This window comes from Scardinius erythrophthalmus (assembly GCF_964197995.2).
Source record: "Scardinius erythrophthalmus genome assembly, chromosome: 20".
Lineage (NCBI taxonomy): Eukaryota > Metazoa > Chordata > Actinopteri > Cypriniformes > Leuciscidae > Scardinius > Scardinius erythrophthalmus.
This window is the reverse complement of record NC_138240.1, coordinates 6,472,327-6,488,932: the sequence shown is the minus strand read 5'-3', so window position 1 is coordinate 6,488,932 and position 16,606 is coordinate 6,472,327. Positions and strand designations below refer to the sequence as shown.

At 36.3% G+C, this 16,606-nt stretch overlaps 2 protein-coding genes across 2 annotated transcripts; both read left to right on the top strand.

Moving 5' to 3' along the window:
- Positions 1-3: 3 nt before the first annotated feature.
- On the top strand, positions 4-6,651 carry asb13b (ankyrin repeat and SOCS box containing 13b). The gene is made up of 6 exons (XM_081348703.1): positions 4-725; positions 2,048-2,247; positions 2,325-2,475; positions 4,257-4,391; positions 5,157-5,348; positions 5,652-6,651. Exons 1-6 carry the CDS (start codon positions 674-676, stop codon positions 5,834-5,836), a joined length of 915 nt encoding a protein of 304 aa, XP_081204829.1. The 5' UTR covers positions 4-673; the 3' UTR covers positions 5,837-6,651.
- A 752-nt stretch (positions 6,652-7,403) lies between these two features.
- nras (NRAS proto-oncogene, GTPase) lies at positions 7,404-16,190 on the top strand. The gene is made up of 5 exons (XM_081349932.1): positions 7,404-7,677; positions 11,969-12,100; positions 12,756-12,934; positions 13,121-13,277; positions 13,431-16,190. Exons 2-5 carry the CDS (start codon positions 11,990-11,992, stop codon positions 13,548-13,550), a joined length of 567 nt encoding a protein of 188 aa, XP_081206058.1. The 5' UTR covers positions 7,404-7,677; positions 11,969-11,989; the 3' UTR covers positions 13,551-16,190.
- Positions 16,191-16,606: the final 416 nt, after the last annotated feature.

Here is a 16,606-nt window from a genome sequence, read left to right as displayed (position 1 = left end):
CCCAGTCCAAAGAGCGTCGTCGCGTTTTGGCACTGATCATTAGAAATTCAGACCTGCAAATGATACACCAGAGAGAAATCTCTAAATGGGCGGAGCTTGGCGGTCAGATACGACGGGGTTTCAATCAGCTTGGTCTTTATAAAAAAGAACTGCTATTTCAACAATTTTCTTTCTCTTTCCCAATTCAGTTTCTAGTACATTTTATGAACGACATTATTCAGATGGAAATGATCCTTTAGACCTCAGCCGAAGTAGATGTGCGTTGTCACGTGGCAATTATTACTTTTCTCAGCGCTGGTGAGGATAGACCAATCACAGACGTTTGTACTTATTCGATAATTATTTTTATTTTCTCATTTTATACAGATTTCTCGCGCGGCTGCGCATTTAAATGTCAGATACCAATCCTTGAAATTAACTTTTTTCTAGCACAAGTTTAATGTACAAACAAATCCAATAAGACGAAAAAACTCCTTGAGATTTCAATGCGGTTTAACGTTAATTCGTCTTTTTGAGCCAAATTGCGCCCCCTGCACGACAATATTATGTCTCCAAGGAAGAACCGACATCATTTGCCAGTCGATTGAAAAAAGGTCTAGTGTTTGTAAACTATGGCTGACGATACCCTCATGTGTGACGCATATATTCTTTATTCTCTTATGATCTGGAATAAATGATGGAATTTGAAATAACGCGCACAAGACCTTCGCTGTTTGGGGAAATTGGTAAGTTTACATGCAGATTGCAAGATGTCTGTCTCTTATATGAGACTTGTTACACTGCATTTAACCAGCAGTCTGGTAATCATTTGACTGACAGAGTTAACTGTAACTATATGACACGTTTTAATCGTGTAGACCAAGGCTAGATGCCAAATTTTGCTGCCAGAACTGTTGTGTGATGATCACATGCTGTTTGGCCTTGAATCAGTCACCAATGACAATTAGCAGGTTACCAAAGCCCTGGATCAGTGTGACCTGAGTCAACACGAAGATGAGTCAGTTTCACTGTCCTGTGCATGACCTTTTTATCTCTCCCTTTTCTGTTCACTGGAATATATGGTTTTGACACCAGGCTGTTACATGATAATGTCCAAAACGTCCTTTCCTAAAATGCTGTAGTTTACCTCTACATCTTCAAATGGAGTACAACAGCACGACTTAAATATAACTACAAAATGACTATACTGTATTAGCCTACTAAATATTGATATTTTTGCAATTCCCTTTTGTGTATCAATTGCACTTTTTTCCTATTTACTTTTTACAGTTAAAGGGATTGTTCACCCAAAAATGAAAACTCTGTAATTAATTACTCACCTTCATGTTGTTCCAAACCTGTAAGACTTTCGTTCATCTTCGGAACACAAATGAAGATGTTTTTAATGAAATCTGAGAGCTTTCTGTCCCTCCATTGACAGCTACGCAACTACCAATTTGACGCGAGACTTGACCGCTTTATTTAATAAACAGATTGAATTTAGGCTTTTTATTCACATTTAAACATTGATCAGCAACACAAACAGAAGCTCAACCGAATCTGCTTGACGCACGAGAACTGCGTAACACGAGAATGAACCTCATTGGTTCACACACGTCAAGCGAACATGTGTGAGCTTCCGTTTACCACAACTGATGTGTGAGTAGATGAATGTCTATATGTGAATAGTCTAAGTCTAAATTCCATATTTTCGTCATATAAAGCAATCGAGTCTCTTCAGAAAATTTGGACTAAACCACTCAATTCATATGGATTAGTTTTATGAACTTTTTGAAGCGTCAAAATGTCAATTGCGTAGCTGTCAATGGAGGGACAGAAAGCTTCAAACGAAGATCAAAAAGATCTTCGTTTGTGTTCCGAAGATGAACGAAAGTCTGACTGGTTTGGAACGTGACATGAGGGTGAATAATTAAAGACAGAATTTTCACTTTTGGGTGAACTAACCCTTTAATATTACTGATGGATCATTTGGAAATCACTCATATCAACCATAAACGCCTATCTAAAGCTATGTTTTGGAATTCTGTCTATCTCATTCTTCACACAGCACATGGTCTGGGGTTCTGGACTGATCGTTCAGCAGTGCATGAGGCTGCGGCTCAGGGCAGAGCTGTGCAGCTCCAAAAACTGATTGAGAACGGAGCATCTGTCAACATTGTGGCTGTGGACTCTATCACACCCCTCCATGAGGCCTGTATACAGGGCCAAACACAGTGTGTGAAGCTGCTCCTGGATGCTGGAGCTCATGTAAGGAGCTCCTCCATACTGTAGGTCTCATGAATCTGTCACATCAGTTGTTTATTTGCTGGTGTCATTGTCCACAGGTTGATGCTCGTAACATTGACGGCAGCACTCCGTTGTGTGACGCCTGTGCTGCTGGTAGTCTGGAGTGTGTGAAGTTGCTGTTAGAACATGGAGCCAAGGTGAACCCTCCCCTCTTCACCTTCTCACCCCTGCATGAAGCCTGCATGGGCGGTAAGGTGACCTGATGCTTGATTTACCCTAGGGTCGTTTATGTATGTTTATTAAAGCTACACTGTGTAGGTTTTTCTCCCATCTAGCGGTGAAATTGTTTATGACTACCAACTGAATATTACTTTCTAGCCCCTCCCATTCCGAGGGCGTTTTAACTCCTACGGTGGCCGTATTATTTCAAATCTGCCGGCAGTCGCGAGTAATCTCCCCCTCGCATTCGTCACGGCGCCACTGAGTGTAAAAACGCGAAAGGCGAAGCTTGAATTTCCAGGTATGTCCCTCTTTGGCTAATGTATTTTCAAGATGGAGGCGCAACATGGCTGCCGCCATTCGAGCGACTCGCTCGTATGTATTCTAAATGGCAGATTCTACGCTTACGAGAATACTTGATTAGTTGGTAGAAGTAATTACACATTAATGAGTACATATCATTTTGAAAGAACAAAGTGTTTTTTGCTAAGAATCAACTTACACAGTGTAGCTTTAAGCCTGTCAATATACAGCATATATACAGTGCCTGCATATATACAGCATACTTAAAGCAATACTATATATACTAGCAAATACAGCTCTTTATATAAAGCTGAATATACACTCACTGGCCACTTTATCAGGTTGGACCCACTTTTGCTTTTAGAACTGCCTTAATTCTTCATGGCATAGATTCAGCAAGGTGCTGGAAACATTCCTCAGAGATTTTGGTCCATATTGTCATGATAGCATCACACAGTTGCTGCAGATTTGTCGGCTGCACATCAATGATGCGAATCTCCCGTTCCTCCACATCCCAAAGCTGCTCTATTGGATTGAGATCTGGTGATTGTGGAGGCCATTTGAGTTTAATGAACTCACTGTCATGATCAAGAAACCAGTTTGAGATGAGCTTAGCTTTGTGACATGGTGTGTTATCCTGCTGGAAGTAGCTTTGGAAGATGAGTGTCACCGGTGTGTCTTCTGCTGCTGTAGCTCTTCTGCTTCAAGGTTTGATGTGTTGTGCGTTCAGAGATGCTCTTCTGCAGACCTCGGTTGTAACAAGTGTGATGTGAGCTACTGTTGCCTTTCTATCAGCTCGAACCAGTCTAGCCATTCTCCTCTGACCTCTGGCATCAACAAGGCATTTTCACCCACAGAACTGCCCCTCACTAGATATGTTCTCTTGTTCGTACCATTGATGGTGAATATCCCAGTAGATCAGCAGCTTCAGAAATACACAGACCATTCGTCTGGCACCTTTCTTCCCCGTTCTGATGCTCAGTTTGAGCTTCAGTAGTTCGTCTTGATAGTGGCTGCATCCGAAATTGCATACTACCAGAGTCAGTTACGTCGCTTCACTGCCATTCATAAATCTTCTCCCGTTGTCTCATGGGATAGTAAAGTGTCCACTGTATGCACACTTCAGAATCTCGCTGGAAGAAGTAGGTTATCCAGGTACTTTTTGCCTTCTTTTTTATGAGTACTGTGAATTTGGACATTTTTCTATTCACATAGTGTTTTTCGCCTACTATATAGTAGGGAAGTATGCGATTTCAGATGCATCTTAGGTCTACATTCCTAAATGCATTGAGTTGCTGTCATGTGATTGGCTGATTAGATATTTGCATTAACGAGCACAGCTTGAACACAGCTGTAACTTAATTATTTTTACTTAATGAAGATATTATAAACAATGTGTATTGTGAAAGTGGTCTAAAATTTGATATTTGATGAGGGAAAAACAATGAATATTAGAATGATTAGACATCTTTCAGAATGATTTCAAATTACTTTTTTTTGTCTGCCAGGTAACTCTAAATGTGTTCAGCTCATGATTGATGAAGGTGCGTTTATGGAAGCCCATGACTGTCACTTTGGCACCCCTCTGCATGTGGCGTGTGCAAGGCAGCATCTCGACTGCGTCAAGGTTCTGCTGAACGCAGGTGAGTTTCTGCATTTCCAGTTGTTTGTGTTTATTTTTTATTTGGAACAGGTCTCATCTGTTAAAGTCGGCATGAAACAGAAGTTGTGATAGTCTTTTCTTCCATATTGTGATATATCTGAGTTAAAAAATGGCTTCTTGAACAAGACAAAAATTTAGGGAGAGACTTGATTTTGTTCAATGTGAATTGATTGGATGGTTTGCTATTGGTCGACCTCATGTGAATGACATGTTGCCCCGCCCTCAAGCCAGTAAACACATCATCCGAGAAGAGATGTCGCTGAGGTGAAGTTATTTTGATTAAAGATTACAAATAATTTATAATAAATACTGAAATATTCCATAAAAGATCGGAACTGTCAAATTTGATTTCATGGTGACTTTAACATTGGTTAATATATAAACTAACAATGAGAAATATTTTTCTTACAGCATAATTAATCTGTTATATAAAATACAATTGCTCATTGTTTCATTCATGTTAGTTCACAGCGCATTAACTAATGTTAACAGATACAACATTTGATTCTAAAAATGTATTGGTAAATACTGAAATGAACTAAGATGAATAAATGCTGTAGAGGTATTGTTCATTGTTATTTCAATATAGTTAAAACAAATGAAACCTTATTGTAAAGTGATTTACTGCGATGTCCACTAACTAAAACGGAACGTGAATCAAATCTTTTGTTGTAGCACATAGTAAAAAATACACTTTTGTGCACGTTATTCCTATGATGTCTTTGTATTTCTTTAATGTTTTTAGGTGCAAATGTAAATGCTGCTAAACTTCATGAGACCGCACTACATCATGCTGCTAAAGTGAAAAATCTGGAACTAATTGAGCTTTTGGTAGAATTTGGGGGAAATGTTTTAGCCAGAGACAACCTCGGCAAAAAGCCCATTCAGTACACCAGAGCCGGCTCAGCATCTGCCCTCTGCCTGGAGCTTTATGAATGTAAGTATAAGTACTCAGTTTATGTGTGTTTGAACTGTTATGGTGATGGAAGATGTTGTTCTTAAAGGGGTCATATTATGCGACACAAAATTTTCTCTGCTCTTTTGAGGTTTCATTGTACTATGAAACTTGGTCTAACATTCAGAACTCCATTTAACTATCAAAACTTTCAAGTCCAACCAGACCATTTCTTGAAACTAAACTTTAAAGTCATAGTAAATTGTAAGAATTAAAAAATGTTTTTTGCTAAAGCAGAAAATTGATTTCACTGTCCTAATGACAACTTGATTTGCTGTCTTTCAGCCACACCCCTCAGTCTTCAGAAGTTATGCAGAATTGCTCTCAGAAATACCCTCGGGAAAAGGGCGCTGGGGGTGTTAACTCAACTGGGCCTCCCAAATCGAATCATCTGTTTCCTGTCTTATTTACCAGCCCCTCCCCTGGAGCTTGACGGTTTACCACGCTGCTTCTGTCCAGGTCATCAATAACGAACACAGCACTGACTGCGATTAAGAATAAGAGACTTAGATCATTGGTTTCCAGGAGGAAAGAGATTTCTCGTTGTGAAGCGCAGCTACTGTAACAGCTGTACTCAGTATTTGTCATGTATTTGTTGATGTTTTTCCCCCTGCAGGGAACCAATAGAAGTCACTGTCACTTGGTATGGATGCAGTGTACTGCCAAAATTCCTAGAGTAATTTGACTGGGAAAGAAGCACCTTTCGCAAGAAATAATGGTATTTTCTGTTTTGCATCACGTTTGACTGCAGACACATTTTGGAGTGTGGCACAATAGACAGAGATTGTTTTCATGCAGTTTTTCCAACCATACTATTAGTTGTATAATTAACTTTAATGATTTCATTTGTTATAGATTTGTAAATGCAATGTGTATAAAATACAGTCTTATTTAAATTCAGGTTTTATACGAATTAAGCAAATTGTTTATTTTAGCTAGTTCTTATTTATGTGAAATATACATTGTGCAAATGCTTTATAAATGTTTTCCCCCTGTTGTACATAGTTTATTTTAAAATGTTGTTTTGGTTTGACTTTGTGCATAATAGAGAAAAATTGTAACAAAAATTGTGATTGCACAATTCACAATTACACACTGTTCCATTTATGTTTTACTTGACTGGTGGTGAGAATTGACCAGACTTACTACTTGCAAAGACAAAATGGCTTTGATTTTCAGCCACTGCTCTTAAGTCTTCATTTAATTTTGCTGAAGTTTGTGTATTCTGAACAAACTCTGTTAAAGTGTATATAATATATAAAATATAATTTGCTTTCTCTCTACACATCATTTTGCTGAATTAACTTGTATTACAGTACCTTCCTTTCACACTAATGTTGTCTTTAAACTTTTCAACTCGGATGCAAGAACAAGTAAGATGTAAGTATCATGTTAAGTAGAAAATATGTTAAATAAAAGTGCGTAAAATACAACATTTTCATATACGAACAGAAACCCTACTGTTGCACTTTTAGTATGTTCATTTTATTGTTTACATAATACATGGCAGTCACCATAGATGGATTATACATAGATTACTCATTTCTCCAAGTGTTTCTATGGGCTGCTAGTCTTAAGGCGTCCGCCATATTGGAACGGTCGAAGACTGTCCGTGAACATTCGAGAGCAAGTTTACTGAGTGTCTGCAACTGTAGTTAGACGCATGTAAGAAAAACCAAGACAACTGCTTCAGCTAACATGACATAAAAAAGTTACCATAGTAAAAGTAAAAACATTATTAAGTACTATAGTAAAAAAACAGAATTAATACATAAAAACACAAACCAACACATTCTCACAGGTCTGTTAAATGTTACTCAATTTCTTCAGGAATACAAATTTAGTCGTTTTCCCAGCCAGAATCTGCACAATGTTGTGGCATTATTAATTCTTACTGTGAGTGACGACGACAACTTGACCGTTCCAAGATGGCGGGCGCCCCGACGTGTCTGGAGCGGTCGAATGTGCCTCTACGTGTAAACATCTATAGCAGCCACAGAGGCTGGACTTTTATTTTGATATGATTTGTGGAATTCTGAAGCCGGAAGTCGCTCTGAATCGTGAAGTTCTGGGGGAAGCTGCTTAGTCAACTCTTATTCAAAACTTTAGACAGACTTCTTTAACTGCTGTTTTTACAAGCTGAATCTATAGCCTCTTAACTAATCCTGTTTGCAGGGGTTACGTGGCTTCCAGACGAGTGTGAAGCGACTTTTAAAGCGCTCCCCATGGCATTATTTTGGGCGAGAGAGCAGTAATTAGCGGAGCCCTGTTGATCAGATCAGCCAGAGGTCGCAGAACTGCAGAGTAAGCGGTGAGTTTCCTTCTCCACGCCTTATATACCCTCTGCTTCATATTTATTACCGTCCTCGGGTGTTTACATGCATTTTCATGTACATTGATACCTGTAAACACTAGGTATAGGTGCTTCTGTGTGCGACATAAAGGCTGTGTCTCAAATCCCAGTGAACTGTCTACATAGACAGCATTTTGGCACATGAAGAATACATGTAGTCTAGGGCTCTTTAATGGCATGTTGTCTGTTTAATAACTTGTCAAATGTATATTTAAATGATCTTTGAAGTTTCCTTTGCCAGGTATTTTGCTATTGAGCAACATTCATTCTCTTTTGAGGGTTTTACCTAATTTGATGGTTTATTCCACCACAAACATCCCAATACTGTTAGTTTTAAATTAGTTTTATATCTCAAACCACCCAGGGAACATTCTCTCTGGTTATGAGACCATAAAAGCCACAGGCAAGGTAATGGGATGGTGTGAAACATTCATACCAGTTGAAAGTGCATATTTACATAGCACATCAATATTCGAGTTTAAAATTGCCAGTGCAATGCAATGAAAGTGAATGGTAACTGCCATTCTCCCTAAATGACATAATAAGGTGAACTATTTCTTTAAGGAAAAAAAAAAAGATTGATATTTGCCCTCAATTAGCATCCTGTCATTTAAAGTCTCAAAACGAATCAATTTAGATCAGTCTTGAAATCAAAATGCACAATTCTTATTTTTCATGGAATATTGCAGCATAAATTATTTATCTGTGTACATTTTTTAAATTTACATGCCCCGCTGCTCACAACCCATTTTACTTCTATAATGTGTATTTTACTTTTATATTCAACAAGAAATAATTAGATGGTGGGAAGTTTATATATATATATATATATATATATATATATATATATATATATATATATATATATTAGGGCTGTCAAAAGATTAATCGCGATTAATCGCATCCAAAATAAAAGTTTTTGTTTAAATAATATGTGTGTGTACTGTGTGTGTATAATTAAATTTGAATATATAAATACACACACATGCTTGTATATATTTAAGAAAAATTTGTAATTTATTTATAAAAAATTATATTTATATATAATATAAATTATATATAAATGTACAGTATATGTATGCAAATATTTCTTAAATATATACATGCATGTGTGTGTATTTATATATATATAAAATAATTATGCACAGTACACACACATATATTATGTAAACAAACTTTTATTTTGGATGCGATTAATCGCGATTAATCTTTTGACAGCCCTATATATATATACACACACACACAAATGGATGTTGGTGGTTCTTAAAAGAATGCATCCAGACTGTATATGGGAAAGGAAAGTTGCTGAAGAGGAAGAACATGTTATTTAATTTTGATAAATGATTACAAAAACAAACAAAAAAATTTTTCCTTGGAACATGCGCAGATGAATCACTCGTTGGATGTAAAATAGATGCTTTGACCTGAAGTCTGTGTCTCAGGTTTAAGTTGAACTAGTAAAAACAGTTCAGGGGTCAGTGACCTCTGCTCTTCTCTTAGGTTAATTTTTTTTCCTGGCTGTACTCTGAGAATGACTTTGACATTTAGCCATTCTATTAATAGATTGCAGAGCTACTGGTTGCAGATGGTAGTGATTTCTAAAAGAAACAGAATAGCTTCCAATATAAGTCATAAAAATATGAGAAAGTACATAATTATATTATTCACTGTTCAATATGCTGTCTGTAAACTCAGTGCAAGTCACCCAGACGACTGTCGAAGACATGCATGGGTGGCTGTCAGGTGGTGCGTTTTACTTTTATCAGCGATTTTAAAGATAAATCAGCTGGGCCAATCACAGTTATTTGATTATACAGTACTGTTCAATAGTTTGGGGACAGTAAGATTTTTAAATAAATTCTTTTTATTCAGCAAGGATGCAGCAATTGATCAAAAGTGACAGTAAAGAAATTATTAGTGTTACAAAAGAGATTTCTGAAGGATCATGTGACACTGAAGACTTGAGTACTGATGCTGAAAATTTAGCTTTGCATCACAGAAATAAATTACATTTTAAAATATATTAAAATAGAAAACAGATTTTTTAAATAGTATTTTATTGTATTGTATTAAACTGTCATTTTAATAAAATAAATGCAGACTTTGGGAGCATAAGAGACTTTAAAAATATTGTAAATCTGACAAACACCAAACATTTACGGTAGTGTATCTTATTTCTGATTTTCTCTTTTCTCTCTCTCAAAAACGGAATTAACCAATACATACACACATACATTTAAAATGTTTTTAATGATATAGTTACACAAATGTGACCCTGGATCACAAAACAAGATCACAAGTCGCACGGGTATATTTGTGGCAAAAGCCAACAATACATTATGGGTCAAAATTATCGATTTTTCTTTTATATCAAAAATCATTAGGATATTAAATAAAGATCATGTTCCATGAAGATATTTTGTTAATTTCCAACCGTACATATATAAAACATTTAGTTTTGAGAGTGAATGCAGCACACTTGTGAACATTAATGGACAACTTTAAAGGAGATTTTCTCAATGTTGCGATTTTTTTTTTTTTTTTTTTTTTACACCTTCAGATTCCAGATTTTCAAATAGTTGTATCTCAGCCAAATATTGACCTATCCTAATCAATTGAAAGCTTATTTATTCAGTAGGGATGCACAATATTGCATTTTGGTCGATATTCGATATGCCGATATTTTCAAACTAATTTTGTCCGATGCCGATACCGATACTGATGTATATACACATTTTCCCCCTGATATATTTACACTTTAATTTTACTGAAGAGAAATCCAAGTCTCTCTCCTGTACTACCTTTACCGTATTACACTCATGTGTTGTAGATAAGGCAATACACAAGACAAACAAAACAACATTTGATTCTACCATAAATGTATAATTTTACAAATGTAGACATACATTCACCCCTGAAAAATAGGTAAATTATTTCACTTGGAGAATAAATGATATGCCAGTGCCACATTTTATTTTTAAGTTCAGACTTCAAACTTCAGTCCTTAGGAGTAAAATAAATAAAAATGAATTTTCAACTAAAAAATGTACATCATCTTCTACTTGAACAGGCCTACCAAATGCTCCCCTGTTTTCGGTGCTGATGCTGTGGTGAGCCGTTCATATAACATGTAAAGGGTGGCGCTGCCAATAAAGCAACTAAAAGCTGTCACAAAGAACCGCAAAAGTAATGATTATGAATATGTCAAATATAGCAAGGAGACATTTTAATTGTTTACTAATAAACAAGTGTTTTCTGTGTCGGCTGCAAAGATGAAGTTGACGATGCTGACTTGCGATCTTCGCAGTAGGCCTAGTGAACGCGCCGGAGAGAAATGCACATTTCGGATTACATAGTTTTCTTTCGTTGTGAATTGTTCTGTTTAAAAATATGATTTCAAGCGTTCTGTAGATAATATATTTCTCAGGTCTGTGAGGCAAGTAGGCTATGCTGAGTTTCGTTTCATTTATGAGCGCCGGCGCCTCCGTGTCGGGATATCTATTATCTGCTTTACTTATTATTTATTAAATCCATGCAATTGGTTAATGAAACATTGATTAAAATTAAGATACAATTAATACAAAATGAAATTCACTTAGAAAGGCTTTGTGCTTTCTGTTTGAGGTCTCTGTGAAAGTTTTAAAGCAGTCTTTTAGTGCCGTTTTAAGAGCGCTCACGTCCGTAACTGAGAACTGTCACTGTTTATCTTCATAAATGTGAACACGAAAAATAAAATAAAATGAATATTTTATGCTCTGTGGAGAGCATAGTAGCTTGGAGAGCTTACATTAGTAAGCTACAGGACATCCTCTTTCAAAACATGACCTGCACGAAAGAGAAAATAAATTACTGCGTCATTGTACCCAGCACTTCTGAAAATGCACTTGCGAATGCGTATCTGTCCCCAGCACATTTCAAACCAAACTGACGCCCATGCTCAAATGCCTCCACAGGTTGTAAGTTTAAGTTGCTGGTGCTCATGCTACGTTCACAGCCGTCACGTGCACATAGGAAACACGCCACCCTATCAGCAAGGCTGATGATAGTCATTTAAAGCTTTTATCGGCCGATACCGATGTTGTGCCGATATCATCGTGCATCCCTATTATTCAGCTTATTTAAAATTGACCCATGTGATTTTTGTGGTCCAGGGTCACAAATGTTATTAAGTATTGATTTGTTTTTCAAACTTTTTGTGAATATTGTGTTATTAATATATGCATGTGCACTCTCTCTGTCTTGATCACAGGTGGTCTCTGAGGACTGTAAGATGACCGAGTATAAGTTGGTTGTTGTGGGAGCAGGTGGTGTTGGGAAGAGCGCATTAACCATCCAGCTTATTCAGAATCACTTTGTGGATGAATATGACCCCACTATTGAGGTACTCAATAAAATGACCATCTGACCTCATCTTTACATACATTACAGTCCAAAGTTTGGGGTCAGTAAGATTCTTTAAATGTTTTTGAAAGAAGTCTCTTATGCTCAAAAGGCTGCATTTATTTGATCAAACATACAGTAATATTGTGAAATATTATTACAATTTGAAATATCTGTTTTATATTTTAATGTTTTTTTTTTAATGTAATTTATTCCTGTGATGCCAAGCTGAATTTTCAGCATCATTAATCCAGTATTCAGTGTCACATGATCCTTCAGAAATCATTCTAATTTGATGCTCAAGAAACAATTCTTATTTGACAGTGGAAACCATTTTCTCTGGATTCTTTGATGAATCCAAAGTTCAAAAGAACAGCATTTTTTGTTGCATTTTAATGCATCCTTGCTGAATAAAAGTATTAATATCTTTCAATAAAAATCTTCCTGACCCCAAACCTTAGAACAGTAGTGTACTTGACATTTAACGCATTTAACGCATTTGACATTTTCATTTGTCCTCATAACCTGCGCTGAATGCTTTTTTTAGAATAGGATATATACATCCATTACACAGTATTGTCCAGGTTGGTTCATGTAATTGTGAGACTATCAGGCTCAATGCATATATATAGTGCTGATCATGTCTGTCCCTGCAGGACTCTTACAGGAAGCAGGTGGTGATTGACGGTGAGACGTGTCTGCTGGACATCCTGGACACTGCAGGTCAGGAAGAGTACAGCGCAATGAGGGACCAGTACATGAGGACAGGAGAGGGTTTCCTCTGTGTCTTCGCCATAAACAACAGCAAATCCTTTGCCGATGTGCATCTGTACAGGTCCGATGAATACGGCTTCAGTTATATTTTATGACGAATCCTCTGGATTTTAAGTAGTGGTAATCTGAGTAGATGAACCACTTGCGAAGCTTTTAAGTTTAAGACATGTCAATATAATATTATATGAAGGAGCATTTGTAATATGTGGTGTACAATGTCTATAATGGAACATTTGATACATTTTAGAGAGCAGATCAAGCGCGTGAAGGATTCAGATGATGTTCCCATGGTCCTCGTTGGGAACAAATGTGATTTGGCCAGAACGGTGGACACCAAGCAAGCTCAGGAACTTGCCAGAAGCTACGGCATAGAGTTTGTAGAAACTTCAGCCAAGACCAGACAGGTGGGCAAAGACTGATTATCAGTTCTTGCTTTTCATATTAAAAACGTTTTATGTGTTAGCACAGTTTGCTTATGTTCGATTGCTTTTACTGCTTCACACATAGCATACGTGTTAATGAAATATCCTTTGTCTGTTTTCCTTAATGTTTTTCAGGGAGTTGAGGATGCTTTTTACACCCTCGTCCGTGAGATCCGGCATTATCGCATGAAAAAGCTCAACAGCAGAGAAGATAGGAAGCAGGGCTGCCTGGGTGTGTCCTGTGAAGTCATGTGACTGCACTGTCTCCCCCTTTGTTTTTTTGTGTTTTTTTAGCAGTTTCTTGACCAGGCAGCTGGAAGCCTCATGACCATGTGTGTGTGCGTGTGCGCAGAGTTCGCCCTCTGCTGGCTGAAAGGGATTAATGCACAACTGGTCATCTTTCCTGTTGGCCTGCTGTAATAGAAAAATGAGGCCATTGGACATTAGCCCACTTGTCTCATTTAGTACTTGAGTTGTCCCTCTTCCTTTGGAAGAAAAACTTATACGGGCATTGAGATTGGGCATTGAGTTCTTCTTTTTTCACTTCTGAACCCTTATGAACACAACAGCACATTGGTGTTGATTAAAGAAATTCTAAATTGCAGAAGGGTGCATCTCTTAAAAACCTGCTCAGGTCACATTTCACCAGACAATCTAAAGAATAAATCATTAAGGAAATATATATAATATTTTTCATGAACGTTTATCACATCCCCAACACATTCTCATTATCATAATGCATCTGAATTTTTTTCATGTTTCCCTTTATTCTCATTTGTGATTCCCATTGTTGTAATGCAATACATTTTTACTGTAATATAATATTTTCGTCAGTAGGCATAATGGTAGTCCAACACCTACTACTAAGATGCATAATTACTTAACAGTTCACAATTTTTTTTTTTCATTACCATACTGAGAAAAGATTGTCTACAAATACGACAAATTTTTGTCACATTGCAAAAAAAAAATCTAAATAGTCCTAAAATACTATTCATTTTTATTAATCCAAAATATAATTTCAGAATGATTCTATTGATTTTTGACCTGTTTTTGGCAGGGTTTTTTGAGTCACCCTAGAATTTTTTAATTACAAGAAATGCATATTTCATGGAAGAGAAGAAACTGCATTTTTAAATGGTATTTAAATTGGAATTAATGTAGATTATTAGCATATACCTTAATATAGAAGCTGTTATTTTGAAGGTTTTAGAAACCTGATGCTGTAAAGGCTTCAGAAGAGACAAAGTGAAATGCCCTTTAATCTTAATCCGCAGGTTCAATGCTCAGGAATACTGTGAACGCAGAAGTTCTTCAGAATTGTGTGGGATTATTTCTTTCCCTTTTGCCATTCTTCTTTTTTTTTTTTTTTTTTTTTTTCATTTGTTGTAGCCAAAGAGTTTATTTAGCATTTAATTTTACCATTTTCTGTCATATAGTGCCATTTACTCTAGAATTTCACCTTGTTCTTTTATTCTCTTTGATCTCAGATGTTAATTGTATATTTTGACATATAATACAGAATGATTAGAATGATTTAGCCTAGATACAGAGAAGTCAATCAGATTTTAAGCATGAGGTGTGATGGATTTTACTTAAAGGGCCTTTTGAATCATGGTGCTGCTGGTGTACACGCCAAATCTATGTGCCGCCTTCTGTGTCCTATATAGCATGACATCTTTTAGCCCATGTTAAATAATGTCTTAAACCTTCCAGTGAAAGCTGTAAAAATGTTTTTTTTTTTTTTTTTTTTTTTTTGGGGGGGGGGGGGGATCAGAGATCAGAGTAAGGTTTGTTGCTATGTTTATTTTTCATGCCTGAAGTCTCTTCTTGAGAGCCAATGAAGGTTTATCAAGAAGTTAAAACGATTCTTCGTGTTGACTATCATGTTATTTATATGGCATTTGTCTGAATCTGTGCCTGATTTCATCATTGGTGAAATCTGCAGTAATGTTATTCGTACTGCCATTGCGTTTGGCCTTCTGTCCTCACTTACAGAGGCAAAATACAAACTAAGTTTGCCTTTACATTAACAATCCTTTCTTTTCCAACTATATCAAGACTTGATTGATGATGTATTTTGCAGTTTTAGCACAATTTATTAGTATCACAGACTTTCCTTAATCAGAAAATCATGTGAAAATGAACATTTCATGTCTTTTTTGGGGGGCAGGGGGGAATATTCATGTGTAACAGATGTTTAACCTGTTAAGCTGCAACGCCACTTTTGAAAAATCCCCAGAAATGGCATACCCAAACTGAAACAGATACAGTTCTTGAACCCTTTGAACTAAAAGCACAAGTATGATCTCATTTGAAAGCTGACACCTGGCAGTTTATTGTAAATGTAGAATTAATTATTGTCATAATGAAAAAAATAGTTATAAATAGCTTCAAAGTTTTGTAAAGTTATTAGAAATGAATTTTTATAAAACATCTTCATGAAAATAAAATTGAAGTTGGCATTGTATCAATCTAGAAATGCACTGCAGCTAAAGCCACATGTCTGACCATGTTATATTTAAAATCTGATGATAAGTCTAAAACTGTATTTAGTTCAATGTTTTTCAAGACCATGTCATATGACTTTATTTTGATTAGACTCTAAAATGCAACTGATGTTTGTCATCATCTTCTAAGCGTATATTCAGTCTTTTGTCTCTATTGTTTTGTGGTGCAAACGAGCCCCATTCAGTGTCAGTCTCTCCTGCACACTTTCACACCTCTCCAGCCTGGTTATGGCTCTAAATATGCATTTCTTTTGTCTGCATTATAATTACTAACGACTGGCTATTCACACTGTTTCAGTCCCTCATTTCTTTTATCAAAGTTCTCACTTCACATTTGAAACTGTATCAAATGCCCTTCTTGAATAAAGAAACATTTCAGTAAGCATTCCTATTTAGAAAAAAATCATAAAAAAATAACTGCTAGGTGGCAGGTGCACCTAGAGCTAGCTAGCATGTTAGCTTAGCGCATCATTAATACACGACAATTTATGAAATTAAAACCATGTTTGTGCTCCAAACCTATAGCGCAAGTCAAGTGTTTTATAATCTTCTGTGGTCTGATTTGGCTTCAGATAAAAAAATCAGACAGAAAATATATTATTTTATAGTATTCTGCACGATGATAAAGTCTATATCGATTAGTATCCAGCGCTCATAATTGTTACATCGACGTATTTGGGTATAAATTCAATAAATATTATTCCTGTCTGTAGAAATATGATGTAAACCTATGAGAATATATATTTCTCCAAATCTGCACATTTTGAGCTAAAAGCCCTGATGGACGTTGTTTTGTCAAGC

Excerpts from the sequence above, each read along its gene's own strand:
- asb13b (XM_081348703.1), top strand. The coding sequence starts at position 674 with ATGATGGAATTTGAAATAACGCGCACAAGACCTTCGCTGTTTGGGGAA. Across the intron at positions 2,248-2,324 it reads TCCTGGATGCTGGAGCTCAT|GTTGATGCTCGTAACATTGA; the intron begins GTAAGGAGCTCC and ends CATTGTCCACAG. Across the intron at positions 4,392-5,156 it reads CAAGGTTCTGCTGAACGCAG|GTGCAAATGTAAATGCTGCT; the intron begins GTGAGTTTCTGC and ends TAATGTTTTTAG.
- nras (XM_081349932.1), top strand. The coding sequence starts at position 11,990 with ATGACCGAGTATAAGTTGGTTGTTGTGGGAGCAGGTGGTGTTGGGAAG. Across the intron at positions 12,101-12,755 it reads AATATGACCCCACTATTGAG|GACTCTTACAGGAAGCAGGT; the intron begins GTACTCAATAAA and ends CTGTCCCTGCAG. Across the intron at positions 12,935-13,120 it reads GCCGATGTGCATCTGTACAG|AGAGCAGATCAAGCGCGTGA; the intron begins GTCCGATGAATA and ends GATACATTTTAG.